The 15741-nt window shown below is 42.8% G+C and overlaps 2 protein-coding genes across 2 annotated transcripts in view; one reads left to right on the forward strand and one right to left on the reverse strand. All coding sequences in view use genetic code 11, as the record gives it.

Moving 5' to 3' along the window:
• EGR_03603 (Rho GTPase-activating protein 20) overlaps positions 1-1083 on the forward strand; it is a gene marked incomplete at both ends in the record, with an annotated part of 17553 nt that extends 16470 nt beyond the window's left edge. Inside the window, one exon of the mRNA XM_024492852.1 lies at positions 949-1083. Coding sequence (XP_024352735.1) covers positions 949-1083 — 135 coding nt within the window. The remainder of the gene's footprint in view (positions 1-948) is intronic.
• A 3217-nt stretch (positions 1084-4300) lies between these two features.
• Positions 4301-13138, reverse strand: EGR_03604 (Retrovirus-related Pol polyprotein from transposon opus; the record flags this gene model as incomplete). The annotated part of the gene is made up of 5 exons (XM_024492853.1): positions 4301-4618; positions 5740-6032; positions 9242-9317; positions 12223-12315; positions 13085-13138. 5 exons carry the CDS (start codon positions 13136-13138, stop codon positions 4301-4303), a joined length of 834 nt encoding a protein of 277 aa, XP_024352736.1.
• Between the last annotated feature and the right edge of the window lie 2603 nt (positions 13139-15741).

Raw genomic sequence — 15741 nt, forward strand, 5'->3', positions numbered from 1 at the left:
GTCATCCATCTTTTTGTATTAAGCGACGCCTAAATGTCCCTACTTAGGTCCGTCTGTCCGTTGTTCTTCATTCGCACTTCTTCCCTCGGTGTTTGCTCCATGCAAGGGCGTATCCACACCCTGTACAAATGAAAGAAGATTCTGGCAAGCGAGGCTGGTTACGGCATAAGATCGTCTGACTTCCTTCATCCTACCTATTGTTCTGCATCTCTTTTCGAAGGAAACTACCAGAACTGGGGTGTAGGGATGTAAAGCACAATTGACTGACAACTGATTGGACACGATCTACACACTTTGGAATTTTCTCATCTACCCATCCGGATAGGATAGGCTAGGTCTGGCGGCGGCATCGGCTCTTCGCATCGTGAACGCACATTGCCACTGGCAAACATGCACGAATTCAATCGTTTGAAGCTCTAATGCGTAGCTACACTCTCATATCAGTTCGCGGATTATGGAACCTTGGACACACCACTTGCCACTAATAATGCGCTTGTATTATGATTAAGGAGGGGAAGAAAGCCACGTTTGCCTAGTTTGCTTGCAGTACAATTTGCTTCTTTAAATTACTTCAAAAGTTCTTTTAAGGCAGTTACTCAGGAATTAGCCGCTACTGTTGCCACTGGCGCATTAGAGCTCAAAATTCATCCTGGTGTTTTGTGGTGGTTAAAGATCCCAATGTTTTCTCATTTAATTATGCGGATATCGGGATACCTATGGTTTGAAAAGAGCGTAAAGGTTGGCGCCAGATGCTAGTAAAACTTACGCTAAGCTCCACCTCAAAGAAACTGCTTTTCCTAACGGTAAAATCCACAAACCCTGTAGGATTTTAAAGAAAGCAGTTAAAGCGGGTCTGAAGATTATGCGTTTGATGTTGGCGTTGTGACGGACCAATCACTGATGCTCACTTCTTGGTCCTTAATTGCCAAGTGTTATTCTTATCTCTAGCTAGAGACGCGATATTTTGTGGCTGTGAAGTACTACGGTCCAGATCCTTCATCTTCAATAAGAAATGCTCTCTTCTCGCCATACGAGAGAGAGGACTTTGAACACACTGCTACCTACACACCTCTGCGGCCTTGATGCGTCTCCTCTCCCCCCCACCTCCTCCGGCGCCCTCCTTACCCCACTGTGTACATACACCCTTCTTGGTTTTCCCCTCCTCGATATGCAACCCTGAATCTCATTTTCCTCCTTGTGGTGGATGATTTTACGCCCACTTCCCTCGCCCACTATACATGTACGTGCACGGTTCCTCTCGAGCAGTGGACCCACTCAGCCTTTTTCTTTTCCTCTTCACACTCATTGTACTTCGTGTTCTGATTACGTAGGGCTCCCCTGCTTCTCGCCTTTTACTTGAACTGGTTTCTTTGTGTTTGTTTGTTCCCGTCTCTGCGTGTGAGTGTGCTTATGGTGAACAAATTTGTCCGCCCTCTTTTAATTCTGCCTTTTTCCGTCGCCCTTCCTCATGCTCCTTCGAAGTGAGTAGATTATACTGACTGTGTTCTCACCGGTCGACTCACCTCTTGATAGTGACTAGGTGTGGGTAGTTCAAGTTGAAATCACTCTCCTGGTGTGATCTAGAAATTAAACAGTAAATATAGGTCATCTGAGGTGAAGCTCTAGGTTGGGGCTTTGCTATCACCATTTTTTCAAGTTAAAAAGCATCACCCAAGTTGTCCCCTTCCAGACTACCAAAAATTATAGTCGAATGGAGGGACTCAGATGTCGCAATTGCAAATCTATCCACTCGTATGAGAATAAAGGTTTAGGGCCAGACCAGAGATCTCCGGGGGAGGACAGGTGGCTCACGGTTGTCCTCTCCCCCTTTTGTTGCAGTGTCGTAGGCAGTGCATGGGTATGCTATGTTAGTTCTGAAGTGGAGGGCTTGGATCCATACTATGTGATTCCACAAGGGTCCGGTATTTACCCTGCGAGTTGAACAGACGTGATATAAAATAGAGAGTGAAGATAAGAAAGCGTGTGAAACGGTCATCGGACGCTGAAATGCAAATCTGTTTGAATTGACAGGGTGATTGCTGCTCCTATGTCGAAGTCTTTGTCAGATTTCCAGCTAATCAACAATTTTTAGCGCACTGGAAGTGAAAGTTCTGTCCAAGCCATGTCGCAGGGTTTGTTCAAATCAGAGCAATCGTCTATTTTACATTAAGGCCTGAATGAAATTCCACAAACGCCCCCGAAACGCATCGTATTGGGCTGAACATGGTTCTGAGCAAATAATCATGGAAGGATTTCCCCTCAGCATTTGAAGTGCTTGTGGAGGGATTCCGAAAAATGGTTTTTACTTGAAGGTTTAGGTAATCCACTTAGTAGGAGTATAATTACTGCAGTCGAGACTTACCAGTTGGTTTTATCACATTTGCGGAACCCGACGCAATTCTGCATGACTGAATCGGAATGGCTCATGGGATAGTAAGCCACTATCTAAAGTAGATATTCCATACTTAACTAAGGATGGATGTTCAGGGATTAAGAAATGAGTTGTGGAATTCACCTATTAGGTACAAAAAATCCTTTTCGAGCTACTGATTGGAGTATAAGTACTATCCCCTCGCCTCTTGCAGGAAACCTTCCTGCTGATGGAGCTATTCAAAGTCTAGCGAGGTCGTTTATGACGTACACTTCGAATGCTGAATCCGATTAATGCTGTGCAAGTGCTAGACATCATGACACCAACATCGTCTTCATGTACCTCTAAATTGCCCTGTCTTTTTGTATTCGAAGATTTTGGGTTTGCTTGAATTTGCGACTTTCCAGCTGGTACAACTTCAGTATTTGGTGGGATGAATTTAGGTGTAGTAATTCTTAAGAAGCCACCTCCTAGTTATTCAAGCACGCAGTCACCAACACTTTTCACCCTCGTCTGACGTGACTCACTAGGTGTGGATCATCGTGATGACAATAACACCGCCCATTCATGTGGGTGAACCCATCACCTTTTGCCTAATCGTCTGCTCTGCAGAGTATTTGCGTAACCACTTCTGAACTCTCATTCATGCTCTTTTAGAAGTTAGTAAGGTATTTCACAATTTTTTTTTGTAACTCCTTACAGCAGCTCATCTTCCAATCTCTAAAACAGTGAATCCTTTAAAAATCGCTTCTCTAAGTAGAGGTGGCATGCTTTCTTAAGAAGAATGTCCCTATTAAGGCGATTTCACAATTCAGATTCAAATCTGAAATATCCTAGAGAAATGGACAAACCGGCTCAATTAATTGTCAATTCTCAAACCCAAGTCGAAGAGTGGGTGGCTTGGCTACGGATCAAGTCGAATTCGCCTCGGATGTTTCAAAAATGAAATTAGTAAATAAACCATCGTGAAAAATCAACCAACACTGTTGTGCACACCACCAGCAACATAGAGCGGCCTAATGTGAGATGTAATTTTCAGTAAATTTGGGCAAACAATGGCCTCATCAGCCCTTTCCCCTTTTTCAAAATTTTATTGCATAGAGCTCTAAGTTAGACAGTTGTGTGGGCATCCCTAGTTAAAGGGTGGAACTCCCAAAGGGTGCTGTTTCCTTTAAATAACAAGCATTCACGGTGGAAGTAAAGCTATTGCATCAGGACAAGAGGAGGTCTCCATACTGAGCTGCTGCCCGAATAGGGCAAGAGCTGTGGACAAAATGAATGAAAGGGCGATATGCCTCCTGTTGACAGGTCATGCGCATAATAAAGCAGCTATCTAATGACAGCGGTGCGTGACCACGGGCCAGACACTTCAGCTAATAAAGGGAAAAAAGCTCTTTTATCCATAATTCGTAAAGAAAGGGGTACAAATTTCCAGAACACTTCGTTATAGTGAATACCATGGACACAGATCTACAAAGTCTACCAGTGTTGTTTTCGAATTCCAAATCAGATATACGCACAAAATATATTATTAAAAAATACTAACGCATAAGGTTCTGCCTTAATCTCCTCATCTTCCCTCCTCTTCCCCTGAGAGCAAGTAAGGTGACTAGGTAAGGGTATATTTTATCGGTAATATTTGGAGCGAGGGCCATGGATCAGGAGTACGCCCGTTCACAACACTCTTCCACCCCAAGGATTTTTTGACGATCCCTCCATTACGCAATTCTTGTTGACTGATTGCTCCGTCTCTCTGGACTGCATGTTTTCTCTCGTCTTTTTGAGCACCTTTATTTTTTTAATATGCCATCACGGAGGTGGTTTTCTCTTCCATTAGTGCGGAAACTGGTGTACCTTTGCAGCGCAGCATCTTGTGGTGAGCGGTTATGCACTGGCAACGAAGTTGTGCTTTCATTACCCGGGACGCATCTATCCTCCGCAGATGTCAAAACCTGCAGCGTGTTTCAGTTGCCCATTTGGCCTGAATAGTTGTACTGGCTCTCCTTCGCGATAGACGTCAGTCTGGCTGTGTTTTCCGTAATACTTCTCCCTGATATACTGCGGCTTTAAGGGTTTACGTGCAATGTTGAGAGTTTGTCTTCTGCCTTCTTTCAGTAGCACTACATACTCGGGGACGTTGTTGGTTGCTATTTCCGTGCTCGGTAAGAACATATCGGAGGGTACTCTCATTTCATAACATAGGAACATCTTAAACGGTGATACACAGTCAATGTATGGACAGTAGCCCTGTAAGCGAGGGAAACTAGTGGTAGGCTTAAATCCCAGCCTTCAGGTTATGCATCCTTGCAGGAGGCCTTCAGTAGTCCTTTCCATCTGTCCATTCCATTGCGGATGTCCAGATGTCGTGCGTATTCTGGAAATTCCAAAGATCCTGTATAGTTCAGTGAAGTGTAGGCTTTCGAAATTAGGACCTTGATTACCATGAACCGTTTTGGGTGTTCGATGCTGACAAATCCGCCAAGTGAAGAAAGCTGAGAGAACCATTTCAGTGTCTAGTGGTTTCATGGGTTCTGGGTCAGCCAATTTCGTGAAGTAATTTACCATAGCCAGAGCACTTCGGTTCCCTCTCTTGATAAACGGAAGAGGACACATAATGCCAAGACCTACTCTTTCCCATGGGAATCCCGTGGGGATGGGCTGGAGTGGTACGACCGCTGTGAGGTGAGGCCATTTAAAACTGCTGCAGGTGACGCAGGTTCGGCAGAAATCAAGTACGTCTGGATTAAGCGGAGGCCACCAGTACCTTTTTTTTTAAGGCGCCTGGCATCTTTTCTTCCACGCAGCCCAGTTGTTCGTATGACTCTTAGCGAACTGCTTGTACCAATAATAATCCAGAGATCACTAGGCGTTTAAAACAACTAATGCCTTCTTAGTACCATAAGACCCCATCATCTGGGAAGAGTTTTTGGCCATTCTTGCCATATCCATCCAGTAGTCTCGCTCGACTAGATCATCTCACTCTCGTATATCAGGGCCATGTCGGGCTTAGCACTCTACGTATTTCCCCAGTGATGTTTACCAGATTGCCTCATGGTTATGGTGCGCACTACAACATGGACAGCTTCTGCCACGACCGGTCTGAAACACAATGTCTGCATTACTATGCCTTTTCCCTTTCTTGTACTGTTCTGTGACATCGCACTGCTGCAGTTCTTCGTACCAGCCTGCATCTGAGCGGTCGATCATCTCCAATCTTCTTTTAAACCAGGTGAGTGCCTGATGATCCGATCTGACTACGAGCTTCCTCGCTATCGGATGGTACCTGAATTGTCTAACTATTGTGAAGACAGCAAACAGGTCACGTTGTGTTGCACTATTCTGTCTCATTTCTTTTTGCTAAATCTTACACTCGTGTAGGCGATGACGTGTTCCATTCCTTCAATGGTTCTTTGTGAGGTTATACCGCCCACGCCTGCATCACTAGTGTCAGTATTTAGTGCAAATGGTAGGGCGCTCGATCCGAAGTGGGGCATTGCTGGAATCCGTGCAGAGCAGAGCATTTGCTCCAGTTCGTAGAACACTTCATCATGTTCCTTCGCCCAGTTGAAATTCCTTTTTGTCTGCTTTTTGGTTAATTTATGCTGTGGGCTGGCGATCTTAGCATAGCCTTTAACAAAGCGTCTGTAGTAAGTTGCTGAATCTGGGAAACAACGGAGTTACTTCTGGTTGGTATGTGTTGACCATGCCCTCACTTGTTTTGCACAGAGCTCGCTAATTGCCATGCCATCTAACGAGACAATACGTTCTAAGTTATTTGCCGCCTTCGGAGAATTTTCCAAGCACATCTCGTAAGGACCCATGTAAGTCCTATTCATTATGAATTGCAGTTAGCTTTTGAAACTAATTTAACTCTGTTAAAATTGACTCACACTCAAATATCCACTTTAAATTAAAATGTAGTTTTTCATCACGCCAATTTTAGGCAGCTGTCACGTTGTGTTACGTGACTCGAGATGGAAGCATTGAAGTCTTCCATTATTATGGACTGGCATTGAGCGTGGCAAGCGTGAAGGAAAATGACCTCCAAAATGGCAACAGCAAAATGAGCATACGGGCGGCTGGGTGTTGCTTCTAATATGAAAAGGGACAAAATTCAAGAGCTGGAATTTGTAAAACTACTTTTCCAAATGGAAAATCAGTCCTTCTTATCAGCTCAGAGTGGTGAAACGCTGATTCGTTTGTCGGATGGGTAAATTCCCACTAGCTTAGGGACTGATCATGGTTCCATAATTATTAAAAACATACTTTTTTGAAAAAAAATCGGCTTATTCAATTTAATTTTAGGTGTTTGAAGTCTTAAAGTTTGCTAAAATCATCTCCCTCAACTTAACTGTCATTTTTTCTGCGGTTCTAGCAAACAGAGAGTGAATAAAAGGGGACTCAGAGTTGCATCAAGTACGAATAAGTGGATTTATAAATTGCCGAAGAGACACTGTGCAATTTTGCAGATTTGTATCTTCTTCTCTAAGGCTTTGGTATTCTTAATAGAACTGTTTCGATGGAATTCTCAGCATGGCTACCTTTTCTTTTCAAGTAGTTTGTTATTTTGATCGGTGAACGCAGGTTACAGGGCATCTATCCGTGGATTGGCTTTGTGTTGGCATTCTAAAACAGCAAACACCACCGCTTATTGCTATCGGCTAAATTGCTTATCCCAAGTGAAATGCATTAATGAATATATGGCGCCCCAGGTCTTCCCAGAAGTCAAAATACTAGGAGAGAAAATGTATTACCGACGAACAGAAGTGCTGGGGGTTACTGGCATGGTCATGCCGCCCTGCGAAAATATGAAGGCAGGGCATTAAGTACCCATAAAACTGCAACGGAGAGTTAAACAAGGACTCAATATGTAACATAGCTTAACTCCCCCTTCGCACGCCGTCCTCTGCAATCCCATTGGTCATCGTCCAACATCGCCCATCACAGCGCAGTCGGTGCCATGAGAAAGAGTGTTCCTGAACTAGCCGCGCCAGTTATCGAAGTTGTGTGCAATTAAGAAGGCACTCAACCACAACGTCACCGATCTCACTTGGCAATTCCACTGGATTTGGAGTTCTACAGTGTTTAGGGATGGCTATGAGGGAAGGAGAATGTGTTAGTCATCTCAAATGCCCATTGCTAGTCAGGAGAACACTGGCCTGAAGGCAGAGTCATCTAATAAGAGACGGGAGTTAAAATAATTCTGAGGCGATAGTAATTCGTGCAGACTTCTCCTGGCAACTTTCTGCCCACTACAGTGCTACTTGGTTGACGTCTTCATACAAGTACCGTAGTCAGTTCCGTAAAGAACTTTCAAGATGGGTTACGGATCATATCGATTCCATGGTTAATAGCAATCCCGAAGACCGCAAGGCTGGAGTAGATGCCAAGAGTAGCCATCACTTTTGATCCCTTTGTTAGTGGTCTTCTCATATCCTCCTGTCGCGAGCATATGTACTTCTTCCCTAAAATTCGGGAGAAATGCCCTTCACAATGGTGCTCACATTCCGCTGCAGCCAGTAAAGAGCCTCTATGACATCCTGAAGATGATGAAAGATATGATACTAGGAGGGAAAGTGTATTACTGACGTAGAGAAGGGATAGAGGAGAAAGTTAAGGGCTATTGACACGGTCCGGAGGTCATGTCGCCTATCGGAAGTACAGAAGCAGAGCACTTTGTGGCCTTGAAACCAGAATGCAATGTTAAACAAGCAATCCCAGCAGTACACTGGATATATTAACAGGCCACTACACTCATTCAGGATAAAACTGTATGGCAGTCACAAATAGATTAGTAATATAACCATGAAAATCTACCGTACTCAAGGCGGCACGGTCCCGTTAAAGCGAGCAATAATCTTGACAAATGCGGCAGCAGCTTTGTTGGGGACGCCAACGAGCAAAACGGATCATTAAAACAATATATAAACATTTAGGTATTTACTTATTAATCTATTTCTTCAGTTCTTATGCAGAGACTGTTCACTAGTCCTTGGTCGTGTAACAACGATTAATTAGCCTAACTACGAAGAAGTGACTTTTTCCTCAAAGCAAAGCCTACGCTGGCAATCCACACTACCGAAAGGTAGTAAAACTAAGGCAGCGAAATATGGGCCCTACGTCCTTCGTCTTGGTGATATGACCAATTCAGCAGAAAATTTTACCCCTTGAAGTTAAAATCTAGGGGTGTCAGGATAGTGTAGAATTTGGTCTGCCTGTATGATGACGCTTCATGTCAGATTTACAGTCTGTGCAATTAAAAAGATTTATTCTTAATTTTACCGCCGCAATGTGGTTTACTGTATTCTTGGGAAATTCAGTGTGTCATATCCTGCATTCGTCCCCATTTCTGATAACTTAATTTAACTTTATCCATCGTCAAGTCTAGTAGAGCTGAAGACCAGCTTAGTTTTTGAGTCTGTTCCAGCACTAGCTGAAAGGCATGCCAGCTGACGTCATGATCACTGCATGCTTTAAAGTTAAACATGAAGTAAATGGCTTTCTTACGTAGAAGGTGGTGGGTTGTGCTGTCCCTGGGGTCTGGTGGACGTAAGCATCTTTGGAATCTAAAAATACCTCAGATTTCACAAGACATAGGTTATCATAAAATCGTGAGCATAAACGCACATAATCAAGACAATTCTTGTATATTTTTAGGGGACCGAATAAGCCTTTAACCCCAAAATTCATGCACAATCCAAGTGTACTCTCGCTTATCTCGCCCTATCGTAGTTTTCCATATCAAAACCATTTAATTACCTTTTCTAAAGTAGGGAGAGAAGAGAAGGAGGAAGAGGAGAAATTGCTTCGCTCAAAAGTCCCACTTCTGCGGTGGTTTTTTTATCGTTTGAGGTTTTGATAGACGCATACCAATGTACCGACATTGGGACTCGCGCTCGGAGCCGCAAATGCCTGGGAAGTATGAGTTTGTGAGGGTGTGAGGATACTGAACACAAAAGAAGCACAACGTTACACTGTGCTCTTCATAGGAGGCAAAAGAACTGACCAGGCTCGCCGCTTCAATGCCTCGCACACCCCAACCCCAGCCCACCCCCTCTTTCTGCCCCTCCCTTCCTTCTCTACCCAATTTAACTTCAAAAGTCCCTCAATGCAGAATAAGGTGGCGGTGTGGTGGCCGCCTGTGGGAATTCAACGCACGCTTCTGCGCTTTCCTTTTGTCAACTCAGCCCCGTTTGTCGGGCTTGAGATGATGTGTCAAAATCGTGTCGTTTTCAAATACTTCTCCCAAATAAACGTGGACATTATTCTAATGCCAATTCAACATACTGCAAAATAAATAATCTCTTAACTTCGGAGATGAAGCCAAAAAAATTTATAGTTCGGCAGCATGAAAAATGAGGTTTTAACCCTTTGCTAAGGATAAATTTGAATTGTGGGAAAATACGACCTGTGAATGATGCCTGACTACGGCCAAGAGGTATGAATAGCCTTATAATGTATTAAAGAATAATAAAGATTCCGAGCTAGTAAAGAAGGCTAGGAATGAAGTAATTTGCACATCCACGCCAGTTAATGCCCTCTTCTCATGCACTAAGTTCCATCCTCCTATTTACAATCTTGGAATAAGAGGCAAAAATTTCGGTCCCACTGCCTCAACTTTTGAAGCATCGCGTTTTTTAAAAATTGGCTACGATATACATCAGAGGTGCGTTTTCCCATGATTTGCGATTAAGGACCTTTTTTATTGATGTAAAGTTACATCTGAGGTACTGGGCTCGTCGGAATCTACGGTCTTTACTGGAACATATCGTTTTTAGACTACTTCTAGTATACTAATCCGGTAGTGATGGTCTGTGAGGCTGTATCCTTTACGATATATGTGTATTACCACTTCTTTTTAGAGAGATGATGGCAATTTTAGCTAACGAACCAACAATTTGGAAGATTTCTAAAATGGAGCAAGATTTGGAGTTTTTACAGTAGAATTCGAGGACGCCGATGATTATGAAGCGAGTTGATTCAAAGCCGACTGCTGATAGCCATCCTTCATCGCCATCTGAAAAAACTGTTTGGCAAATCCTTTCTAATTTCGCAACTTCTGCTGCGTTAGAAATCTTTCAATCCTCAGTCGCTTGCTCAGAATGTCAAACTAAGTCCTCAAATCTGAAAACTATCTTTAATTTTAGGCGGTATTCTTTCGCCCTATTTTACTCTTTAAGATAAATCTCTGGCGTCCTTAAAAGATTTTATTGCATATTTTAGCCTTCTCTCGTTAGTAGCATTAAAACCGCGCAAATTGTGTTTTTTCTTTTTGATATCAGTCCACAGTCAATGAAAAATGGCCTAACTACTAAGGTATAAATGTTTTCATCAAAGACAGTTCTTCGTGGCCTAAAAATCCTGGCGACACTTTTATTCCAATTGCCTTCTTTCCTTCATTTGGCCTGGAACGACATTTTCCACATCAATTTATTTTCATTTTTGTTTGCATTTCTTGCAGTCAATTGGTTTGTCAGTTGAAGACCGCTAGCCTACTCTAGCTGCCTTCTTCTTCCTCCACTCCACTCCCACTTGTTTTCTTTACGGCCAAAGGAGTAGTTGATTCACCAGAAAAACGCCCTGAAACGCATGTCCCTGCAATTTTTTATCAGCCGAATTGTGGCTAAAATGCAGTTAAAAACGGGGAAAAGGTTAGTTCACCGGATCTTTCTAATGAGCAGGCAACTAGATTTGTGCGTTGAACGCATCATGCTGGTGAATTACACTACAAAGTGAGTTAATTTTCTGGCCTAACTTGGAATGTGGGTAAAGCTCTAATTTTTATAAGTTCTTCCACACTACCGACTATTGTACAAAGTCGTTGCCAAATCGTGCAGAAAACTTGGGCTCAGGGGTTAGTCACGATGTTGCGATCACCTGTCAAATCGAGGCCTTTCATAGGAAAACAATTAAAAGTCTTCATTTTATCCCTCTTTCAAAATTAAAGATGTTGGTTCGCTGCTATAAGCCGAGGCCTACTCCACAAATGGTTGCATTGAAAGCTCCCGACCATTGAGATTTTCCATTTCAAACGTTCATAAATGGTTCCAACTCTCCTCCAGCAGATATCCTTTTAACGTTTATGCCAATTGTACTTCGTTAGCTCATGTCAGACTGCAATTGATTTAACCAAACATCACCATACCCATGGGGAGTAAAGTTGAAGTCTCGCTTTTTAATTCCATTCTTTCAAGCTTTTAGATGCGCTTACCGTAAGAAGAACGGATTATATATAAGTAGTTAGCTTACCTGTTCTCTTCAGTCTAGTTATTCGTCATATTACTTCCTAAACGTTGCATTATGCCAAACCGGAAGAGATGAGCAGTTTGCAATCTCATATTAACTCGGTTATTCCACCGCTGCCCTTAATCTGGGGATGACAAGTCGCAAAAGCGAAGAAGATAAAATCACCGACGCGAGGAAGAGGGAGAGATTAAAAGGAAGGAGGCTAATAAATGACTCCTTTCCATGCTGCTAATGAAATGCCCCACTCCACACTACCTTTATGGTCTCTACAACTACTTAACACAGCGCATTTCGTCCTTTTTTCAAGAAAAAACTAATCTTTAACATCCTCCATCTCTGCCAATTTTGCCCTTAAGTAAGCTAATTTCTCAACTAGGCGGGATTCCATAAACATGCTGTGGGTCAGCATAATTTTAAGCAAATGGAATCAGCAGAAGCAGCGGTGGTAGTACTCGAGGGTAATTCTTTAATGCCCTCCTAAACTCATGTGTTTAAACTTGTGAGTCTGTTTTGACAGGGCGAAGGGAAGAGGGGAGGGTGGGTAAGGGGCTTTCATGGAGTGGAACGAACTTCTTCTGTCGCCACGAAAATTGATTACGCCTCACACACGCTGCTACCGCTACCAACACCGTAGCCATCACCAACACCTCCTCTCCATCCACCACCACCACCACCACCACCTCCTCCTGCTGCTGCCTCTGCAGCCACACATGCAGAAAAATTAAGGTGTGAGCAGTGTCACATTCTCCTTTGCACGGAGGAGGGAGAAAGGGAGGGAAGGTGGAAAATCTTACTTTCCCTGCCTCTGCCTCCGTGTGCGTGTGTGAGGCACAAACATGTACCTCCTTTCCCCCTCCTCTCTCACGTAGGCAGTAGCAAACTGGTTGAATTTTTACCCTACCAAAGTGCGTTTCGAGTGTAGCCTGCTTTTGTCTCACAAGGATGAACTGTGAACAATTTTGTACTTAGACTCTTGAGGCTAAAACTTCGCCCTGTTTAAATGAAATACTAATGAAGGGTAGCCTCTACTTAACTACTCGCTTGGAGATTGTCTAATTTCGATTGAGGAATACCGGGAATAGTTACGTCCTGATGCTTTGATGGGATAAGAAAGGTTGTCTACGTATCCACTAAAATTTTTAAAGGAATATGTCATAATGGAATGGAAATTATGCTTATTGGATGAGCATAGTGAAGCCAAGTTTTAAAAGGTTACCTCAGTGGACATTACTTCAAGCTTCGTAATTGTCTTTTGACATTACCGAGCATTTTTTCATGTCAAGACCCATGCTTTTTCAAAGACAGTTAAAAATTTGTAAAAATCCTTAAACTCATCTTCGGTTTTTTTTGTCTTGTTGGTAAAGTTCTGGTTCTGCGAGTGGTCATGCACCGGGTTGTACACACCCACAATCTTCTGCGGAAAGGCGCGATGGGCTTGTGGTGAAGTGCCTTCTGGAAGCGGCTCACCTTCTCCAAGCACTCAATGGAGGATGCAATATGTGCATTCTCAAATAAGACCATCATAAAAATATAGCTAAAATGAATCATAAATGAATCGTTTCCGCTCTGAACCATAAACCACGGGATTTACTGCTTCAAAACATCTACTAGACTAAATCCTTGCTTGTAAATAATCGAAAACTGTAGCAATCCGGAACTCATTATATAATGGTTTGTTGGAAGGTCGCAAAGTTGGAGGAATGGAAATTGTAGTAGTTTTTCTTTACGATAAATTTTTAGCTTTAATGCATTGTACTTCATTAAAAGGATGCCTTCTGCTTTCCCAGAGAAATTCAAAATTAGTCGAATTCAGAATTTGCATCCAATTGGAGGTTCCTTAAGGGTCATGTTACCAGTGGCCTTTTTCACCGAATTTAGAGAGCAGTGAAACTGCATTTTGTCCGACTTATCATTATTTTATTAGAGAGGAGCCAACCACTCTGACGCTCGCCATTGACAGTTGACATTTTAGTTTGAGGTCTCAAAACAACACCAGTGAATTCAGTACTTGAACATTTCTGATAGAATCAGACTTGAAATAAATTATTTGTAATAAAAATTAAATACTAGGAGTACACCTAGAATATAACTTTTAAAATGCCTGCCTAAATGGTTTTGAACAGAAGTGGAGTTATCCCAATGATACGAAAAACGATGGGCATTTTCTTATTCACCTGCGTGGCGCTCTCAACAAGTGAAACGTGTTTTTGGCGACCTTTTGCCCCCTCTTCTCCCCCTGTCCAGCCTCGCCTCGCCTGTCTCTATACTCTCGGTTAGCGTGATCGGTCGGATTACCTTGCTTGGACCAAATGAGCCAAAGATGGTATCTCTAGCGTCCCTCCGCCACCCAACCGTCAGAGCTCGTGCATTGGGCACACGCAATGCGCTGTAGTTGGCATGTAAAGAAGTATTAAGCCGAAAAGGCTTGTTTTGTATGTATGCGTTTGTGAGTTTGCTTGCCTACTGGCCCCATTTATCCACCTCGGGGTGTGTGTGTACGTAACGTGTGTTTTGTTGCTTGCAGCCTTACCTCTCTCCCTCTATTTGCTATCATGACAGTGCATCGCCAAACAATTCACCTTCACCACGCCAACAGAACAGACCAGAACGGAACCCCTCCTCACTTCCTTTAATCTAGTGTTTCATCTTAGTAAAACGAGTTTTTCTTTCACTGTTTCAGGATTAATAATTCAACAACCGTTTGACCTAATGCGGCTGAGTTCAGGGCTAAGATGGTTTGTACTCCGTCTACTGTTACAATCAAAAAATACCAAGAATAGGATAGTCTCAAGTCTGGTTGTTGTAACTTTTGACGGCATTTGTTAGTATTTCGTAAATCACCGGAGATTTCTGACTGCAAATCAAAGTATTTTGCAATTTATATTACCAGGGTTTGGAAAATCGCATTGGCCTTTTATGGCCACGAAACTATGGAGGCGATGCACAAAGTCTGTGAAAATGAAATCTGACCAGGGTGTAATATTTTGATGTTCGAAGGAAGCAGTTAAAAAACAGGAATAATATCAAGAATGAAATATCGCATTTTAGCTGATGTGCAGTTCGTTCTTCAAAGGAGAAATTTAGTGTTAAATATACGTAGAACCAGATAAGTCTTCCCAGATTGAGTCGCTTTAACTTCCATAACTGGTGTATTAGGGGGCAGAACAACGAAACAATGAAGTGAATGATCCAAAGGGGAAATGATAAAGTCAAGAAGTCACTGAAGGATTGGATGAAATGTTAATCGCTTCAAAAGCTTCTTATGTGTCGAAGTATTGTGGTTCACAAATACCCTCTGGCTAGCTCAACGACGGCAGAACATTAAAGGTAGATTGCAAAGGAAATAATTTTCCTAAAAACTTCAAAATCGAACCACTGCTTCCGCCAAATCACAATCGGTCTTGCTTAGGAGTGAATACTTTTATTGTTAAGCATAAGCTGACCCCATAGTAACCGATTCGGAGAGGTGAGTATCTGGGTGTTATTCCTGCCCGGTGCTCAAGTGACTGCTGTGGACCATTTGTGGCGCAGTCAACATGGTGAGGTGTGTTGCCTAAACAACTGTCTTCCTGCCGACTAACAACCACCACATGCGATAGACGCATAGGGTCTTCCAATGTCGACTGACCTCGAAGAGTCTCTTCACCCTCACCTTCCCCCTCCCACCATATCCGTCACTTGTTTATCAAAACAACTTCCGCCCGTGTAACAAAGCTCTCTATCCGCATTCATCATATATGGTATGGCTATCAGCACGTGTAACATCCAAGCACAGGTTGCTTACTCCATTTGGCTGTTTGGAGGGCATGGGGAATTGTGGTTAAAGGCATCCTGGAAATCGGATTTGTAGTAAACTGAATCACGTCTATGTCCTTTTGCAAATTGTTATAGGAATTTAAATTGGTTCAAGATTTTCCAAGGGAAAATCAACCAGCTTGCGCATCTTTTATTTGGCATTATCTAGACAAAGGCAGTTGATTACTTTTGAGTCACATATGATCCTTTTTTAGTCAGACGTGCATTACATTAATGAAATGCCAAATTTTCAGTGACACAGGAAATAGGTGTTTTGTGTATGTCTAAAGAAGATTTGGGGTACGGTTCTAGCCAGAGTATAAACCGAG

The sequence above is a fragment of the Echinococcus granulosus genome, assembly GCF_000524195.1.
Source record: "Echinococcus granulosus chromosome Unknown EG_S00019, whole genome shotgun sequence".
Lineage (NCBI taxonomy): Eukaryota > Metazoa > Platyhelminthes > Cestoda > Cyclophyllidea > Taeniidae > Echinococcus > Echinococcus granulosus.